At 42.8% G+C, this 20551-nt stretch overlaps 1 protein-coding gene across 1 annotated transcript in view; it reads left to right on the top strand.

Annotated features, from left to right (window-relative positions):
- Positions 1-20551, top strand: part of DMBT1 (deleted in malignant brain tumors 1) — a gene marked incomplete at its 5' end in the record, with an annotated part of 40262 nt that overhangs the window by 1470 nt on the left and 18241 nt on the right. The window contains 4 exons of the mRNA XM_082764632.1: positions 3227-3532; positions 3714-3737; positions 19882-19929; positions 20100-20411. Coding sequence (XP_082620758.1) covers positions 3227-3532; positions 3714-3737; positions 19882-19929; positions 20100-20411 — 690 coding nt within the window. The remainder of the gene's footprint in view (positions 1-3226; positions 3533-3713; positions 3738-19881; positions 19930-20099; positions 20412-20551) is intronic.

Below are 20551 nucleotides of genomic sequence, written 5' to 3'. Positions count from 1 at the left end.
GCATTTGAAAGCCTTGCTAATCCAGTTGTAGCAAACATAGTCACCCTACCAGTATAGGCAGGTGCCCTTCAGACTGGGCTCCCAGATGGTGAAATGTACAAATACAGAACCAGCATATGCATGCACTTCAGTTTCAGCATATAACTGTATATATACATCAGTCTTCTCCAAGAAAGAATGCATGTAATTGCTCCAATTACCTTAAATAAATCAATGTTTGATCTAAAACCTGAAGATAATAAATGACATGTGAAAAACAGCCTGTACAAAGGTATCTGAATGTGTAGAGAAAAGTTATCCAGAGTTTGAACAGACAGATATTTTCACTGACTACAGGTCTGTACACTGGTTTCTGGTGACTTGTACTCAGACTGAGCAGGACCTCACTACTGCTGTGAAATTAATTTTGATTGTAGGATTGTTACTGTCTCCTGATCCTATAGCCTAATTTTTTCCTTGCTCTGCTGTGCTGTCATCTTACCAGACTCATCAGCTCAGTATTTTTTTAAAACTTCAGTTCTTACAAAGTAATGTAGTGACAATATAATTAAGGCAATCAGTTTTGTTTCTGGAACTGAAAGTAATAATTAAATTGACAATTATTAAATTACAATTATTAAAATGAGTCAAACGTTAAAACAAATATATTCATTTGGAAACCCTTTTTAAAGAGCCACACTCACCTGTTTTAAAGCTTTTAAATGTTTCTCTGTTAATTATGCTTTTTCTAAAGGTGAGATTTTAATCTAATATGCAAATCATGCACAAAAAATGGAAAAATTTACTCTGTAATGGGTACTTGCTGAGTTTATTGGTGTTGGCTTGATGAGTTTAATTCCAGATGCATTTTTGGAAATGTTTGTTGATTTTCATTGGCATGCATACCAGTGAGATGACTAATAATAATAGTATCCAGCCATGTAGATTTTAATAATTAATAATCTGAATTATTTAGTAATTAGTTTATAGTTAGTAAGTGCTTGAGTTTTCCAAGCTTAAAAATTTCTACATTAATTAGCAACAGGTAGATAGGCATTCTCAGTGCTTAGAGAACAGCATTTTGTGGAGGACTTTCCCAGTTACCCGAGTTGTTTCTAAACAGTTGCCAGCAGAAGCCTACACCTTTCTGGAATACACTGCTAAATATTCCTGTACATAAAATGCATGTTCACTTTAACAAGACTAAAGAATTATCTAAGACTGTAGCTTAATTTGAATGAAGCGATTCTTGAAAAAAAATAAAATAAAATCACAATTCTCCAAGGATGTTTGGAGAGGTGTCAGCCATGATGCTGGCAGGATAGTGGTGGTCTACGCGCTGTCCCTCTCACAGGGTTTCAGTAACCCCATAAAGCCCTACCTCAGAACAGCTGAGCTCTCTAGGTCACGTTAAAGGAAGCACTGGAAGGAGATAGCCTGTTAGCCTGTCAGTCCCCTTTCCCACAGGTTGTCCTCGATCTATTGGTGCCACCTGGAGGATTTTCCATAAGGTGTATTGTGCAAAACCCTTATCAGGGACTGATGCGCTGACCTAGAGTTTATGTCACCAGCTGCAGTGAGATATGGATGAAACCAGAAAAGGTGCTGGAAGGAGGTGTTTTTTTTTTCTTGCTATGGAGAAAAAAAATTGTTCATAGGCTATTCCCACAGAAGAAGCAGAGCCATCAACTTCTGATCATATCAAGCGAAAAACAACAGATATCTCAGAGAGGTCCTTTCACTTAACATGCATATGGAACTCTCCAGGCCAGTTGCACATGAGAAATTTGTGTGGAGTCACAAAGAAATTTGATAATTAATGGGGGAAAAAAAGTCCTGAAGTCTACAAAATATATATATTAAGAAAAATAATAAATATTCTGGAGCTTTCTCAGTTTCTCAGACAAACGTTTCTAGAGACTGGGGACGTATATTACAGAACTTTCAAATTACACTTGCTTTCTCAACCACCCCATAGTGTATCACGTATGTTTCTTTCTTCTCTAGAAGAAGCAACAAATACAGCTTTCCCATCAACAGGGGCTGTTGGGACCATAAGTGTTTCAGCTAGGTCCATGCTGACTGGGGGTTGCTGGTTTCTGTGTAAAGGGGCTGTTCCCTTTCTGAGGGCTTCTGGTAATGGGGTGCTGATTCTGGGATAGCATTTTGGAGAAGTTTTCAATTATGTTTGCTTTCTAAAGCAACCCATAGAGTAACGTTTGTTTTTTCCTTCTCCAAAATTAGGAATAGATACAGCTGTTCCAACAACAATCCAGCCCACTGGAAGTAAGTAGCATGTATAAGATTTATTTTTTCTCTCTCTCTCTTTTTTTTTTTTTTTTTGTAATGATAGCAATCACTTTAGATTTTCCTAGTCCTCTTTGTTGTTGAGCAGTAATTTGTCCGATGAAGAGGCTTTTGTGCTTGCTGTTTGTTGGAGCTGGGGAGGTGTGAGTGCGCGTAGTTATTTGGAGGGCCTTTATCATAGAGCCATTAGGGTTGGAAAAGCCCTCCAAGATCATCTGGTCCAACCACCCCCTACTACCACTATCACCCACTGAACCCTGTCCCCATGCACCACGTCCAACCTCTCCTTGAGCATCCCCAGGGACGGTGCCGCCACCACCTCCGTGGGCAACCCGTCCCAATGCCTGGCTGCTCGTCCTGAGGAGAAATGGCTCCTGGTTCCCAACCTGAGCCTCCCCAGGCACAACTTGAGGCCGTTCCCTCTGGTCCTATCACAGTTACCTGTGAGAAGAGGCCGACCCCAGCTCCCCACACCTTCCTTTCAGGGAGCTGTAGAGAGCAATGAGGTCTGCTCTGAGCCTGTTCTCTCCAGACTAAACACTGCCAGTGCCCCCAGCTGAACCTCACAGAACTTGTGCAGGGTCATAGAGCAGGCATTGAGCCAGAGCTTCCCCTGCAAGATCTCTTTTGACTGGGGATTGTCTGGGGTCTCTCGGGAAAGAGCACAGTGTGTTGACAACTCCCAAAAGATTTATCCTAATTTTGTTCTTCTCTCTTTTTTTCCCTACTGCTGCTGCTGCTGCTCCCCATGTGCAGTCATAGCTGATGGTGAGTCTGCCGGACAGGGCGCTGTGGCCCCATGCACTGCAAAGCACGTGCCCAATGCTGCCCCAGCCTCGTCACCCACCAGCGGGGAGGCCGGGACGGGGCAGCCAGCCCTATGTGATGCTGTGGGTGGCTCCCGCACACGCCTAACGCAGCATCTCGTTGTCTTTCCAAGAGCTGGAGCTGCGTCTGACCGAAGGGCCTGACCGCTGCGCAGGCAACGTGGAAATCGACTATTTTGGAATGAACGCAAAAGTGTGTGGCTTCCAGTGGGACATGAACGATGCTCAGGTTGTGTGCAGGCAGCTTGGCTGTGGCTCACCTGTCAGCGTGATGGACTATTTCTCCTCAAGCGATTCGTATCCGTGGTACCAGAGGACCGCGGTGGCTTGTGACGGCTCTGAAACCTCTTTGCTGTTTTGCCCTTCTGACTACGTGTCCTCCGAATGCCAACACGGGACTGCTTCTGTCATCTGCTCAGGTAGGATGTTATGTTGTGGTGGTGTTTTCCTGAAGGGACCTGGTGTGGTGTTTGTCTGAGGTTAGTCAAAGCTGGCCAGCCCTTGCTGTGTGCTGTGCTGCAGGTTTGCATGTGTGTCCCTGGGGTGAAGCCAGGATTGCTAACTACTAGTGCCTCACACCCTCTGGTTTTCTCCTTTCAGATTCAGAATTCCGAGTGCAAAATGGTAAGCAGAGATTTCTCTTTGTATCCGTGTTATCGGGGGGGGTGCTCTGTGTCCATCAGAGCAAAGGACTCAGGTCTGGGCTGCAGTTAAAGAAACCGGGTAACCTCCTTGGTATTCAGAGAGACGTGGCCTCTGCCAGTGGTCTTTTGGGATGTAACAGCTGCTTCACGTGGCAGAGAAATTGTGTGCTGGTCCGCTGTGTAGCCTGGTGGCTATGACCTTGAGCAAGTCCTGGGGCTGTTGGGACTGTATCCGTTTCACTCAGTACAGCTTGGTCACAACGCTGACTGGGGGTTTCTGGTTTCTGTGTCCCAGACGCCTTTTGGGGAGGTGTTGACTCGCAGCGACCTGTTCCTCTTAGTCAAAATGTTCCTTGTTCACCTGCTGCTTTTGTCTGCAGTGCCAGATAGCCCCAGCTCAACTCTCATTCTGCTTTTGGTGTCGGGCACATCTGGAGGGGCTGGGGCTGCACAGCTCCTGTTGGTGCTTCCTGCTGGTGGTGAGGCCCCAGTGAGGGAGTTTTTCTGTGCAGCTTTCAAAGAACTTCTGTGAAAAGGGGCTGTTCCCTTTTCTGAAGGTTTCTGGTAATGGGGATGCTAACTGGGACAACGTTTTGGGGAAGTTTTGAATTATGTTTGCCTTCTCAAGTAACTCATAGAGTATCACGTATGTTTTCTCCTTCTCCAAAATAAGAAAAAACTATACCTGTTCCAACACCAGAGCCCTATGGAAGTAAGTAGCACATATAAGATTTTTTTTTTTTTTTTTTTATAATGATACCAATGGCTTTAGTTTGCTCTAGTCCTATTTGTTGTTGGGCAGTAATTTGTCCGATGAAGAAGCTTGTGTGCTCACTGTTTGTTGGGGCTGGGTATGTGTGAGCGTGTAGTTATTCAGAGGGCCTTTAGCAGAGCCACAGAGCAGGCAGCAAGCTGGGGCATCCCTGGTGGCCGCGCAGAGCCAGCTCTGGGGTGTGTCCAGGGCCAGTTCCCTGCCAGGCTGGAGGAGATTCCCCGCAGAGCCCGGCAGGACAGCCCAGAGCTCAGCCCTGGTGGGTGCACAGGCCTCATAGCCTGCAGGGTCAGAGGTGGCAGAGCACAGGATCCAGTGGGAGATTTGGTGGGACTGAAGCTGGCTGGGCTTGGAAAGATTATGCCCATCTCCGCCGGGAGTTTGGGGGCTGCTTGGACACCTCAGGCAGCGTGCATCGCTGCCAGAAAGAAAGGGAACTTCTTCCACTCGTGCTGTTGACTGGGGATTGCCTGGGCTCACTTAGGGGAGAGAAAAGTGTGCAGACAACTTCCAAGGGATTGATCCTAATTTTAATCTTCTCTCTGTTTTTTCCCTGCTGCTGCTGCTTCTCCCCACGTCCAGTCATAGCTGATGGTGAGTCTGCCTGACAGGGCGCTGTGGCCCTGTGCATTGGGATGTGCATGCCCACTGCTGCCCCAGCCTCATCACCCACCAGCAGAGAGACTAGGAAGGGGCAGTGGACCCTATGTGGTGCTGCGGGTGGATCCTGCTGGGATTCGGGGCTGGATGTGCTTGTGATGCAGGTGGGAGGGAGCCTGTGCCCTTTAGTTCCTCTGCCTGGAATCTGAGAGCTGGAGGCAGAGAGCACAGGCCCACGTGGCCAGCAGTGTGGTCCTGGCCCCCCTTGGCTCTCCTGGGGCATGTGGAAAAGGGCTTGTGGAAAAGGATCTCTGGGCTCCTCTGGACCACAGGCACCATTTGCTTTCTCGTGCACGAGGAGGCAGAGGTCTCTGCCTGGAACGAGAGCCCCACACACCTAACGCATCATCTCGTTGTCTTTCCAAGAGCTGGAGCTGCGTCTGACCGACGGTCCAAACCGCTGTGCAGGCAATGTGGAAATCGACTATTTTGGAATGAACACGAAAGTGTGTGGCTTCCAATGGGACATGAACGATGCTCAGGTTGTGTGCAGGCAGCTTGGCTGTGGCTCACCTGTCAGCGTGATGGACTATTTCCCCTTGAGTGATTCATATCCATGGTACCAGAGGACCGCGGTGGCTTGTGACGGCTCTGAAACCTCTTTGCTGTTTTGCCCTTCTGACTACGTGTCCTCCGAATGCCAACACGGGGCTGCTTCGGTCATCTGCTCAGGTAGGATGTTACGCTGTGGTGGTTTTTTCCTGAAGGGACCTGGTGTGGTGTTTGTCTGAGGTTAGTCAAAGCTGGCCAGCCCTTGCTGTGTGCTGTGCGTTTGGTGTGTGTGTCCCTGTGGTGAACCCATAGTTGTGAGTGCCTCACACTCTCATGTTCTCTATTTTCAGTCCCATGACTAACAGAGCCCCCAATGAAAGGTAAGCAGAATTTTGTTTGTATCCATCTTATCAGCGATGTACTCTGTGTCCTGGCTTCAGGTCTGGGCTGCAGTTAAAGAAACTGGGTAACTTCCTTGGTATCCAGGGAGGCACTGCTATTGCTAGTCATCCTTTGGGATGTAACAGCTGCTTAATGTGGCAGAGAAATTGTGTGCTGTGTAGCCCGGTGGCCATGCCCTTGAGCAAGTCCTGGGGCTATTGGGACCATATTCATTTCACTCAGTCCAGCTTGGTCAGAGCTCTGACTGGGGTTTTCTGGTTTCTTTGCTCTGGAAGCCCCTTTGGGGATGTGTTGACACACAAAGTGTAATTGCTCTTAGCCAAAATGTTTCTTGTTCACCTGCTGCTTTTTGTCTGCAGTGCCAGATAGTCCCAGCTCGACTCCCACTGTGCCTCAACGTCAGGTACGTTTGGAGGGTTTGGATGCTCTGATTACCTCCTGCCTCTGCTGAGGGTCACAGGCTCACAGAATGGTTGTATTTGGAAGGGATTTCTAAAGGTCATCTTATCTACTCCCCTTGCAAGTTGCCTATAGCCGGTTTCTGAGGACTATGCCTTGGCCTTTTGACTGTCTCCAACAACGGAGACTCCAACATCTCTCTTGACAACCTGTGCCACTGCTCAGTCATCCTCACAGTGCTGTGTTTCCTTGTGTTCTGATGGAACATATGCACAGCATCAAAGGCAGTGCCCCGATGGAATGTCTCAAGTTTATTTTGGGGTGTGTGTGGATGAGAGTAGGCAGAGGAACTGCTTGGTCATGGCTGTAGTCAATGAGGAGAATGTTACTGCTCATAATTTTAGGGCATATTCTTCTTCATTTAATAATGAAGAAACAACTAGATTACTCCCAAAAACCCTCAGATTATTCCAAAATAATAGTGCAGGTGAGTTCTCATCCAGTGTAGTTAAATATGTCTGTAGTTGAGCAACAGTTATGCAACTTCTTATCAGTTATTGTTTTCTACCATTTCATGTGTATGGTTATTCTACTAATCATTATTTCAGTTGATCATTTTAGTATAATATTTTAGGATGGCCCATATTTCAAATTTTTATTCGTTCACATAGTTAATATTAGATCAATTAAGTGAGACAAAGGTTCTTCATGTTTGCTAGAAGCTGAAATTAAAACTTAAAGATCTATTTAGAATACATCTATTCTAGACATATTTGGAAATATATCTATTCTAGACATATTTGGAATATAATTCAAAAGATTTACACATTTATATTTTCTCTGAATAGCTTCAGCCTGTACTGAAAAAAAAAATCCTAGAAATCTATGTTTATTTTCCCCCTAAACTTTCTTAGATCTTGATTCATCTGTTAGGATGCAAGTGATCTATATATAAATACTGTGTTCAGTTTTGGCTTCCACACTACAGGAAGGATATTGAGTTGCTCAAGTGTGTGCAGACTCTACCAACAAAGCTAATGAAGGGACTACAGAACAAGACTTATGAGGAACAACTGAGGGAATTGTGTTGTTTATTCTGGAGGACAGAAGGCTGAGGGGAGATCCGAAAGGAGGTTTCAGTGAGGAGAGTATCAGTCTCTTTTCTTAGGTGACAAGTGATGGGCTGTGAGGAAATGGCCTCAAGTTGTGCCAGGGGAGGTTTAGGTTGGATATTTGGAAGGATTTTGTCATGGAGAGGGTGACTGAGCATTGGAACATGTTGCCCAGGGAAGTGGTTGAGGTACCTTGGATGTATCAGAGTGCAAGAAGTAGATTAATATTTAAATGACATCTAGAATGCCATTTTCTCCCCATTTTTTATGTTTTGGAAATAACAAGATGAGGAATCAAATGTAACCAGGACCTCTCATCCTTCCTAGAACCAGACTCTTTTGGCATCCTGGAGAACATGAATTCAGCTCCTGCTCCAATTGGTATCTCTCATACTCCATTTGTTACTGCTGTCATGGCCCTGACAGCTGCTGTTTTCACTCTTGTTGGTTTCTTTTGAAACACACTGAAGAAATCAATTCCATATCAGATCACATGAGATTTGATAAACACCTGCAGCAGATCACATTGGTTGAGTAATTTGATGGATTGAGTAATGTCCTTGCATTGAGTAATCTCCTCGACAATTCAAGATTAAAGGCTTTCTGTGGTGACAGATAACCTCATGGGAAGAGATGGACTTGACATAACTCAGCACTGAATGAAGCCAGAAGACCAGCAAAGGTTTGCAGCCAAGTAACAACCTTCAAATTAGTCAGTTGACACCTACAATATTAGGCTGTCAAATCTTAACACTCCATCTTAATCAGCTTCCTCCTCTCAAAATGGATATCTGGCCTCTGCCAGTGAAAAATATAGCCTGGGTTGTGGGGAACCCACATGGCCAATTCTTGCTCCACACCAAACAAGAGTTTGTTTCTAGTTTCCTCAGATGTAAATTAAGATCAATAGCCCTTCCTTTCCACAGGGGAGTTGTGAGTCCATCAGACAATGTGTGCTGCATGATAACCAGTAACAGGACCTACCTAAGTACCTCTGAAAGGCAACAGATATCAGAAAGGCTCCACAATAAATCATGATGCGATGTGTATATTTCAATTTACCCTTCAGGCAAGGGTAGGACTATTGAAGCTTCCCTGCAATGTTTTCTGTTGCTACTACAGTCAGTGCTAGTAGGCAAAATATTTGAATACAAGTATTGCTTTAATACTTTAGTAAGATTCCTTTTAAGTCCTGTTCTATCACTTCAGATTTTCTGAGGTGGAGATGAAATTTTGCATGGCATAATCAAATATTCCAGATGGAGAAAATTTTATGCAGATAAAATACCTAGACAAGCATACATGACTGAAAAAAAAACAAAAAAGAGAGAGAGAAATGATTCTTCCAATTGCATATGGATCCTGATACATAATGTCTGGATATTTTGTGACTAGTTCTTCAGGAAGATTCTTGTTGAGAAAATGTAGATTTGAGCTACTTTCAATTATGGCTGATTTTCAATATAAAATATGTAATCACCAAATCAGGAAGGCAGTGTTTCTAGCGTGATATTTCTGTTTTCATTCCTGCAACCATCTTTGCATTTGAACTCAGAAGTTTTCCTGTTTCAATGAGCATCATGTAAAATAAAGATTTTTTTCCAAGCAACATGCTGTGTATATATGGGATTCTTCTGTAAAAACACAGGCACATGACATACCTGGGTTCTGGAAAAATCCAGGAAGACCTTATTTGTCTTCCTGGTCTAGAACCTTATTTGTCACTGGTCCAGATCTTCTGTGAGATAAGCCCTGCGTAATGTCATACGTCTGTGGCTTACTGGCTAACACAGGTACATCTGTAAAACTCATACAAATCCTTAACATGCTATTACCACAATGGGAAAATTATAGCCTAGCACTTTACTCTCAAACAAAGGCAATTCTGGAAACCAACTTGAAAGTCCTTTGTTTATTTTTCTTTGTCAACGGGTAAGGTCAAATGAAGTCAGTATAACTTTTTTAGGTAACAGCATAGCTCTGCCATATGTAACGGTGGCGATTCATCTGCTGGAAGGAAAGACAGTTAGCAGGTGCAACAAATGAGCATCATTAGGGCTTAATGGGGCTTAATGACCTTCCCAGAATGCAGTGTGGAACAAACATTTTGGCCATCACAAGAGAGCAAACAGAGCGTTGGTCCAAGAGTGCCAGTTAGGGCGTCTCCTCCTCCTGTTTTCCCAAGCAGCAATAAATGTTGTGGATGGTACATGTTGGACCGAGATACCAGGAGTTCCTCCTCTGCTAGCCCATCAGGGGGCAGCTTCTGAGAATATCTTTGGAGAAGCTGACTCTAAGAAGTGCTGTACTTCCTTGTTCCTTGCCTGCAGGTGCCTGCATGAGCTGGACTGTGCCTCTAGAGACTTTGGCACAAAATAGGATGTGTCAGAGGCAGAGCACAATGCTATTGGCAGTGAGGAGCACCTCATTGGATCCCTTATTGCTGGGCAACTTTGGTTTGATGTCTCTGGAACATGCGTTTTTGTCTTTTATCACTGCATTGCATGTGTTCGAGGCTGGCTCCGGGCTGTGGCCAAGGCAGATAGAACCAGCCTTTAACGGCTGCTGTTAGGGCAGTCCCTTTTGAGTCGATCGACCTTTGGTACCTTTATTGCAACATTCAGATGCTTAGGAAAGTGAAGAGAGCAAAGCCTTGCTTTTTATTATTCCTAAGGTTAACCTGCTTAGGTGTATCTGGGGGAGGAAGCTGTAAATGGGCAAACTGAGCTTCTGTTACAGCCTTCCTGCTTTGGAGCATGTTCAAAACTTCTCTGAGGAAGACACCTAGATCAGCATTCAATGTCTTTTGGCTCACCGCTGAAATAGAGTAATTGCGTGCTGCAGGGGATTTTTTTTTCCGTGGAAGGTTTCTGATGGAGAAGGAGATTGAAAAGGTGGAACTTAGACTGTGAACTGGACTGGTTGAACATTTGATGATTCATGTGTACATAATGCTTAGGACCAAAGAATATGGAGTAGCTAGAGAGCTATAATAAATTTTTGGTTTTGTTAAAATACAAACCAAATTGCCCCCATAATTTCCTCCTCTATTAAATACTGCTGGATGAATGGAAAAGATATGAGCATCACTACAGCCTTATTTACACTGACTTATTTGCACTAGGATCTGAAGTTTTCCTCACTATTTCTTAGTTATGTGTTGTTAAGTCTCATAGTAATGTCTTGTGCATCTAAGTATCAAATCTCAAATTTTAGGTGAAGGGTATAGTTGTTAAAGCTCTCTTAGTAAATACAAATAATGGTTGGTAATAGTTAACATCTACTCTTACACTCTTTTAAATCATTCTTACATGCCCTGCTAATGCTTATTTGAAAAGGCTCGTGTTAATGTTTATTTGTCTTTCAAAGCTTTTTGTCAGTTCAAGGAAAACTTATATTATTACTGTTCTTAGCTCAGGTTCTTGGTTCAAAACTTCACTAATTTTACTACAAAATGGGGTGGCAGCTACAAGGCGTACAATGGAATAAGTCAGTGGCTCTTGTATTTTTCCCTTTTTGAAAGGATGATTCATGCATCCTTATGACAAGACAGAGTGAATTTATAATATTATTGTATTCACACAAACCAGGCAACACCAAAGGCTGCTGCGGCACAATTAAATCCTCAGGATAGAAATATAGACCTTACAGGGGGCGAGATGTATGCGATTCTTGCAAAACCTAACTTGCAAACACAAAGTATAATCCTTTTAGGATATTTGTTTTAAACAATTCTATAGATCTTCACTGTTTTTGGACCATATCTGTTGAGTTTGCAATCAATCTAATAAAACTGAATGTCAGTGAAAACCATAACATATTTTAATCGCTTCATTTTAGGGTGCATACATCACCTTTCCCTCCCTTCTGATGTTTTTTTAGAAAAGTAGAGCAATACAAAATTCTTATCTAACAAGGATGTACTTGCAAGGTCCAAGGTGACTGGGTTAGAAAGCTAAAGTCCTATCGTCAGGTTGTGAGCATGTGGGCCAGTGAGCATAACTCAGCTGAGGAATTGTGGTTGGCCAGTGCTTGGCCCTGCATTATTCTATGGCCAGCTTCTAGGCTCTCTTCTTTAAACTTGGCTGCTATTTAGGTGATGCCAAGCACAGGCTGGATCCCATTAGACCCCATTGCTTGTTCTAATTACCTGAGAGCACTCGTGTTTTGTCTTCATACTAACGTACAAAACCTACTGCTTGACATTGGTATGGTCATGCTGAAGTTGTGCTGGGCTTTGTAGAAAGGCATTTAATAGGCTGGCTTGGCCTTTGGAAGTTTTCCAGTGTAGGATCTTGAAGCATGGTGCCCTCAGTATGCACCATCGTTGTGAAAAGTATGAACCGAGGACATCACCTGAGCCATAAGCATTTCAGCAAACATCTTCATAATGGATTTTGAGAAGTATCTTGGAGGCCTGGTTTTGCAGAGAGGTAGGCAAACACTTAACTATGCTCAGTATTTCCAAAACTTTCAGGAGAAAATTGTTGCTAATTTTAATGTTTAATTTTAATTGTAATGTTTAATTTTAATGACCTACATTGGCTCCCAGTTAAGCTGTGATTATGTATTGCAACATATAATGCAGCATTAAGTGTGCAAAATTGACTTCACGAGGTGTGGTGAAATTTGTTAACTTCCTTTCCCTGTCTACACATTTTTATATAATGCATAGTGATGGGGAGGCAGGGGAGAGGAACAGGTGTATTTATACCTTTAATTTAGTAAGTACGATGCTCCTGTTGCTTCACAGAGTATCACATGTGAGGCACCTACCATATTATAAAAAGCACATTTCCAGACTGGCAGAAATGACCCACACAGTTAGGCGTGAAAAAAGAAAGAAAGTAAAAAAAAAAAGAAGTTGAACATACTGCACTTTGCACTCCATCCTGATGCAGTGGAAAATAAGAAATAGATACAGGTCAGAAAGCAGGGCCATGTTGGACTAAGTATTAGATTGGAGATATGAAGAAAAAAAATTATTGATTGATTTTTTTTTTCCATTGGTGACGATTTTAACTATTAAAAATACACATTCCTAAGTCATTGGTGACGATTTTAACTATTAAAAATACACATTCCTAAGTCAAACTGCCACAAGAAGTAAAACCAAACATTTAGGGAAATGTTATTTTGGCACTCAACTTTGATTTGTCATTTAAAGTGGAATTATATTGTTGTTAATCTTGCAAAAGAAATGCAGTCATATTCAGCTGTCATATTTCTTAACACAATATTTTTCATTGCATTTCTTCATTACACTTACCGAAGTTCAGAACAGATCTAGTTTTCTAACAAGAATTATTTAACTAGATATTGATTTAAAGTATTTATCGTTGTTGGTGATTGACAGATATGCCCCAGAGCTGAACAAGTGCTTTGGGTCGATATGTTTTTTAGTTTCAGTTCCATTTCCTGCAACAGACGTACCTAATTCTTCTTCATGCAAAGGATTTATAAGTGACTTATTATAGAATGTGTTAATAAATCCTATTGTTAAAAAGTATTACCAGACGTTAAACTTCCTACAGTCTGTACCAGTCACCTTATCAGCATAGCACCAGGTTTGATTATCTTTCTTGAAGTCTGAAAGACAATGCCTTGGCCATGCAAGTGGTCTTCCTAGCCTTGCATGGCTCCATTAACAAGGTCAGGAATTGTGCAAGCTCTTCTTTGGAAGAGATGGATGTTTTGGAGAAGTTCAATTTTGAAAAGATGGTATTGAGAATAGAGCTGTGGAAAATTTAGATAATCATTCTTCTGTTGGGAGAGGTCTGTAAATCACCAACAATTTCACAGCAGGTGATATTGCTGCTTTGGTGACATGAACATAAGAAATCTGCTTATTGATTAGTGATAGCTATAAACAACCTCCTCACACCTCACATTTCAGTCAGCACTTACCAGAAATGCTAATTGCATGGATTTTTTAAGAAGAGAAGTGTTAGCAAGGAGTTTATGTTTTGTCTCAACCTTACCTCAAGAGACTTTTTTTTTTTTTTTTTTTTTTCTTTTTAATTGAACTTCCCGTTGTTCATGATGACTAGCTTTTCTGGTTTGTTTTGGGGATTTTCTAATACACCTCTGTCTATATAGGTGGTAGGGCTTGTTACCCTGGCAAAAATCCAGTTGCCCTGCTGAAGCTCAGTATGTGCAAGGATGAGAGCCTCCCCTGTTCTTCTTCCAGAGCTTGTCTGAAAGCTTTTAAACGCTTGGGTCCTTCAGCTGGGAAAATCGAAACCCAGTAATCTGGACTTTTCCATTATGACCCTTGCTTTTTTTCTGCTTTTTAACCTCTGAAACAAGATAAAATCCACGAGATACAGCTCTGGGCAGCACAATGTAGATATCTACTGTGCAAGCTACCAGTTAGGAAATCTTGGGGAACACCTACATAAGCTGGGCTGATAATGAAAACCAGCGCTGGACATCACTGTAAACTTATCTCTGGGAATCAAGACTGTTAGTCCTGCTGGGTTCTGTAGGGTCAAAAGAGTTAAGTATTTGTAATTTTTTTTTTCCCCACTTAAAACTACAGGTGTTCCTCCCCACATCTGTATACTTGAAACAGAGATATAATGAGACATGGGACTGGAATTTAGTATGACAAATAACAGAAAGGAATGCTTACTCTACTAGCTTTTGAATTTCCTCAAGTACCACATGTAAAAAAAAATAAATAAGCACACTATTTTTTTTTAATCCAATAATATTTCCTGCAAATAAAATGTATTATTTTTAAGTAGCTTAATTCATCTCTTTCTTTGCATTTTTATGTTTAATCACAGGATAATTTTTAGATGATGACAAGCTCTGGCAGGTATATAGGATGAAGGGAATGTCCTTGACAAAGATACCATGTTGTGGTGAGATAATTAGTTTTAATGAGTTTTTCCAAGTTCACAAAGTCATTGAAAGTCTCTAGAAGTAAGCTGTTGTTGTCGTGTTCTGAGAACAAAGGGAAAAATCTGTCTAGTTAAAACAAGACATGGAAACATGGTCTTGAAAGGAGCTGGAAAGGTTAAAATCTTCTAGACAAAATGATTTATGTGGGTTAATTTCAGCTTTCTCTAGGAGTTTGCTGCTTAACAGTTTGAATATGCTGTAAAGTAGCATAAAAGTTGAATAACCTGCTGTAAGTGGGTTGGTGCTGGGAAGTAATCACTGTGCAACTACTAAATGTGTGAGGAGTCATTTCACAGGAGACTTCCTGCTGTGATTTTGGTATGTGCAGTATAAAGTAGAGGTACTAAGGGATTTTTTTGTACAGAGGATGCTGGCATTCTAGCAGATGTAAATCAAAGGTACCTGTTATTAAATCTGAAGATACAGGGCCTAAGCTAACTTAAAAATGTTGACTGGAAATGTCAGAAATTTCCTCTTAGGCTAGAATAGGGTGAGGCCTGGCAAGAACTCTGAAAGCCTAGTTTGTGATAAAGAGCTGTGCTTGCGGATTTAATGTGGATAAATTAAAACACTCCACCTCTAGTCCTCTTCTGTTCTTGAACCTCCTTGACATCATCCATAAATTTTCTATTCATGGTACCACGAAACAGCTGAGGCTGACTGGCACCTCTGGAGATCATCTGGTCCACCTTCCTTCTCTAGGTGGGGTCACCAAAAGCAGGTTGCTCAGGACTGTGCCCAGTCAGATTTGACTATCTGTAAGGATGGAGGAATCCACAGCCTTGCTGGGCAACCTGTGCCAATTGTTGACCCCATGGCACAGAGCCGTGGAGGGAGCAGTTCTTGAAGAGCTGCTGCCTGTGGGCAGCCCCCGCAGGCTCAGTTTGGGAAGGATGACATCCCGTGGGAGGGACCCCACGGGGAGCAGAGGCAGAGAGGAACCATGACGGCGTGGCAGAGACAAAGGGTCAGGGACTGACCACAGCCCCCATTCCCCTGCACTGCTCAAGAGGAGGTAGGGGAGGGTGGATGGAGGGTAAGGTGTTTTTTGTTCACTTTTAGATCTCACTGCTCTAGTCTGTTAGTAGTAAGCGACAACTGACATTAATCTCCCTCACGTTGTGTCTGTTTTGCCCATGATGGTAACTGGTGAGTAATCTTCCTGTCACTATCTCACCCCATGAGGTTTTTTTTCCTTTTTGTTTTCATATTTTCTCCACCTGTTCTGTGTAGGAGGGGGACTAAGAGAGCGGTGTGGTGGAGCTGAGTTAGCCACCGGTGTGAAACCAGCATGCTCACCAGTGCTGAGTGCAGGGGACAATGGATCACCGCCCTCGGCTGCTGGCAACGCTTCTGAATGTGGCACCAGCATGCCATTGTCCATCTTTGCTGCAAGGGCACATTGTGGGATCAATTTGCTCCCCAGGACCCCCAGGTTCCTTGTCTGCAAAACTGCTTTCCAGCTGTTTGAGCACCTCAGCCTGTAAAAAAATGTTATTTTTCAAGAATTTAGAGGAAGGAAAATGACCCTACAGCCCCTTCCGAATCATGATGTGTGATCACTCCACTGAGCACATGGTATTGTTTTTCCTTTTGTCAGGAACAGCAGAGCTGTGAATAGCAATGTTCATGCTTCCATTTCTTCATTACATGAATACAATCACTTGTATTTACCATTGTGCTCCAGTTTGTTTGCTCTTCTCAGTGACTGCTTTGACAACTTCTGATTCTGTTTCTGGACCCTGGTCTTTTGTCCTTTCTTCCTCTATTCTAGTGCTGTTAACCTTTTCAGAAAGAGAATTCCTTATCCCCTTTGTTTCTAGACCCAAGCTGTGCCTTGCTGCAGGAGGAAGGTTGGAGTCTACCATCAGGAATCATGAATTATGTCAGCTATGTGGTTTGATTAGTGTTTGTGTCATAGCCAAAATGGACAGGTAAGTATAGCCTGTATGAAGTGCAATGAACAGAATATTAGACCAACAAATGTCCTATTTTTAGCTGGCCTGAGTTTCTTCTCATCACATGAGGAGAAACAGTCGAAGTGAAATATAGTGACTCCAGCTAACAAATTAGCAGGACAGGCTATTGTTCCCTAAGCATTCTAAAACTGCATTAAGACTTCACACAGACCAAGCAATGAAACCAGTTCAACAGAACTTTTGGTTTTTCTTCAACCCATATTTCTTTCTCTTTTGGTAAACTTCATGATTCAAAAGGTTGAAGGAAGTTTTATTGTCAAATTCAGCTAAGGAGCATAGTGGTAGATTGAGGGAAGACACTGCTAAACCAGAGCAAGCTCAACAGAGGTCCCTGGTTAGGCTTAGTAAGAGTATTTAACAAATAGCTGACATTAATTTATTTTTGATACCAGACTCAATCGCATGTATGATGTGCTGTTTGTTGACAAGCAACAGAGAAGCAAGCGTGTAATTTCAAGAGGAAACCATCAGAAATATAAACATATATGAGACCAGAATTCTTTCTTGAAGGATTCATCAGAAAGCCTGGTATGAATTTGATGCCTCACCTTGCAATGCATTACAGTCTGCTTAATTAAGCCATTAGCTACAAGCAGCAAATAAATAAAATTGGAATGGTAGGTGCAAAGAAACACATCGGTTCACCAGTCTGGTTCCAAAGGTAATGCTGTGCCTGCACACAAGTCAAATATATAGTTAAGATAATTTGTATTAGTGACGACAGCACAAATTTTACGGGAAATGGAAACTTTGTTCTACATAGGTTATCTTTCTGTAAAGATCAGGTAGTCATAAAAATATTGGATAAGAAATCAGACATAACTTGGGCCATGACTGTTAAACTATATTTCATAATCAGCTATTGTTTGGACAGACTGGCCTTGGAAGCCTCACCCTTTCACAGGGGTAGAAGTATAAATTCTGATGCTCTGTGTTATTGGCACCTCTTGGCAAGATGGGTACCAACAAGATCTTGCTTTTCTTCTTAAGTACAGCTCTTCTGGATGCCACCACAGGTAAACCACTTAAAATTTTTAAAACTAGTATTTCAAAAAAAAAAAGTAGAAAAAAGGGGATGTCTTATGCTTCTGCAGTGGTTCCATACATGTAACTCATGTGCTAATATTATCAACTTTGTGCAAAGATTGGATGTAAAATGGTCTACAATTTGATAGCATTGTGTTGTCTTATTAAAAATATGATCCATTCAACATTGTGATTAATTATTATTTATATTTAAGTAAATTTATTACAATGAAACCAATATCGTTCCAACTTTTATAGTAGTGTCCTGTGGCATAGATTAAACCAAATTTAGAAAAAAATAAACTACCTTGAAAGTACTAATAAAAGACTGCATAAATCTGTGTTCTTCAATATGAAATAAAGAAGAAATGTCATTCCTTGGCTGTAATCTATACTTGCTTTATAATAATTCAAGGTTAACCTTCTAGATGCTTATGGAATCACCCAATACTTATTTAACTTTATATAACTTAATTGAAGCACAATAGTAAGACAGTTGCTCTTATGCATGGCATCATGTAGTACCAGGGACATGCCTTTTCCTCCCAGTTATGCCACTGAGATGGTCATGCACACAGACAGAAAACCTAGAGACTGTAAAAACCCAGCCTTGCACATTTCCACAGCCAAATCATAACAGTGACAGTGTTCAGGTAGGTTGTGCTTTCTCAGAAACCAACATTTCGTATCACCGAGGACTTTCTAAAGAGTATTGATATTTCACAAGGGTGATATCTTGGACTCGCCATTCTCAGCAGACACCTCCTGAGCAGTATTACACCTGTCAGCATCATGGTTTGCATTAACAAGGGGACTTCCCAGCTTTAATTCAGGCACATGTGCTTTTAAGACATAGGCAAAAAAAAAAAAAAAAAAGTGTTATACTCCTTCTGGGGAAACCTGTCTGTTTGCTGAAACCTATCTGTTGTTCTCTGCAGCTATGAATAAAAAAACATCCTTTGCGTCCTTCCAGTATTTAAAACATATTGGTGGGAAAAATATACAGCAGACCCTTTTCCTAAAACACATTTTCAGCAACTCTCCCTCACACCTCTCCTGTCTGTCTTGTCAGAAGATGCATCAGTGTGCTATTGTAACAGTCATTGCGTGGATTGAGTGTCTCAGAAAAAAAGTTTGTCCAGCTATTTTGTTTTCCTATAGTAAACCCATTGTCTCAACTGAAATTTATAGCCCTAGAAAAAGTAATCTGCATAGTTTTTATTGATTTATTTTTAATTGCTTACAAATTGTATTTCTGTCAGTCTCTACATTAGATTGATACCAAATACACAAGTGTCTAGCTGAGAAGTAGATAAAAATGAAAAAGGAGTAATTCTGGAGAAATTCTCTCTTTTGGAAAGAATCCCATGTCCAAATAAAAGATCATGTCTCACAGTCTGGAAACTATGAAAGCACATCGATGAATAAGCCAGTACTGGGAACAAGCTTTGTAATGCTCATTCCTCCCAAAGTCCCTCACTTAATTATTGCTTTTCCTTAATCCACAGCTACAACTACCACAAGAAGCTCTCTGGGCACAAGTACATTTCCAGGTACGTCTGCCATGGCTCCTTTCTGTGCACTCTTCTCGGGCTGCACTGGTTAGCAGCTCAAGCAGCTTGGCCACACGCATCAGGCTAGTTCATGGTGCTGCCCCTAGGGCTGTCGTGTGCCTTGTCTGCAGGCATGGAGAGTGCAGAGATCCTGGAGAGATTGCACTGCATCATTATAGATGAGGGATATTCATGGAAAATATTCCTCACTTGAGGTTGTTTCTCCCCAGTGTGGACAAATGTAGCCACTCTTTAAACATGGCATTTCCAACAAGAAACTCAGCTTGGTTTATGAGAAAGAGTGATGGTTCATTTGCCATTTCTATTTTGCTCTGTCCCCACACTGAATGCTCATGCTGAGACCCCCACACTCTGCATAGCCACTGTGACTGGACAGCAGCGACATCTCTAATACTGGGAGCAAACCTGGTCACGCTCCTTCCTCCCATAGTCCCTCACTTGCTTCTTTCTCTTCTTTCCACTGCAGCTGCAATAACCACGACGAGACCATATCCCACCACAACTCCAGGTATGTCTGAATCTCCCATGGCTCCTTTCTGTGCATTCTCAGGCAGCACTGGTTAGCAGTCCAAGCAGCTTGGCTGTCTGAAGCTGCCCAGTGCCAGGTTTGGATGGGCAGGAGGTGGTGCTGGGAGCCACATACACCAGGGCAGAACAAGGTGCTGCCCCTGGGGCTGTTGTGGTCCTCCCTGCCTGCAGGCATGGACAGCGCAGAGCTCAGGGATTCACCGTGCCCTGTCCCAATTGCTCCTTCATCCAGAAGTGCCTCACTTGCTTCTCTCTCTTCCTCCCTCAACAGGTCGGACAGACACAACCACAGTTGACTTCCAAGGAACTGTTCCTCCAGGTACGTCTGTGTTTTTGCAGTGTTTTCTGTGCACTCCCTTTGGGTATCATTAGTTGCTGAGTGCCAAGGTGGGCTTTGACATTTCCATAGAGTCCCAGACCCATAGCTGGGAGCTGGGGACAGAGTGCCAGCAGCTTTCCCCACATTTTCCTTCTCCCCTGCTTTCCCAGGTGTCTCCCTGAGCTTGGTGAATGGCAGGAACCGGTGTGAGGGGCGCATTGAGCTCTACCAGTATGGGAGCCGGGGCACGGTGTGTGATGACGGCTGGGACCTCAGTGATGCCCAGGTTGTGTGCAGGCAGCTGGGATGCGGCTACGCTGTTTCTGCAGTGGGAAGTGCTTATTTTGGACAAGGCAGTGGCAGCATTTACCTGGACGATGTGCAGTGCACCGGGAATGAGTCCTCCCTGTTTGAGTGCAGGAGCTCTGGCTGGGGCGGCCACAACTGTGGGCACAGTGAAGACGCAGGTGTTATCTGCTCAGGTACTGTTGGTTTTCCTCCATCAATCATAGCGTGGTTTCATAGATTGCCCATAATTTTCCTGTTGTGGGGAAGGTTCAGAGCTACATTTCCCATTCCTATTTTGCTCTGTTCCCATGGTGGATGCCCGTGCTGAGATCCC

Source organism: Aythya marila, assembly GCF_965140915.1.
Source record: "Aythya marila genome assembly, chromosome: 7".
Taxonomy (NCBI): Eukaryota; Metazoa; Chordata; class Aves; order Anseriformes; family Anatidae; genus Aythya; species Aythya marila.
Note: the sequence above shows the minus strand (reverse complement) of the source record. Positions and strands in the feature narration are given on the sequence as shown.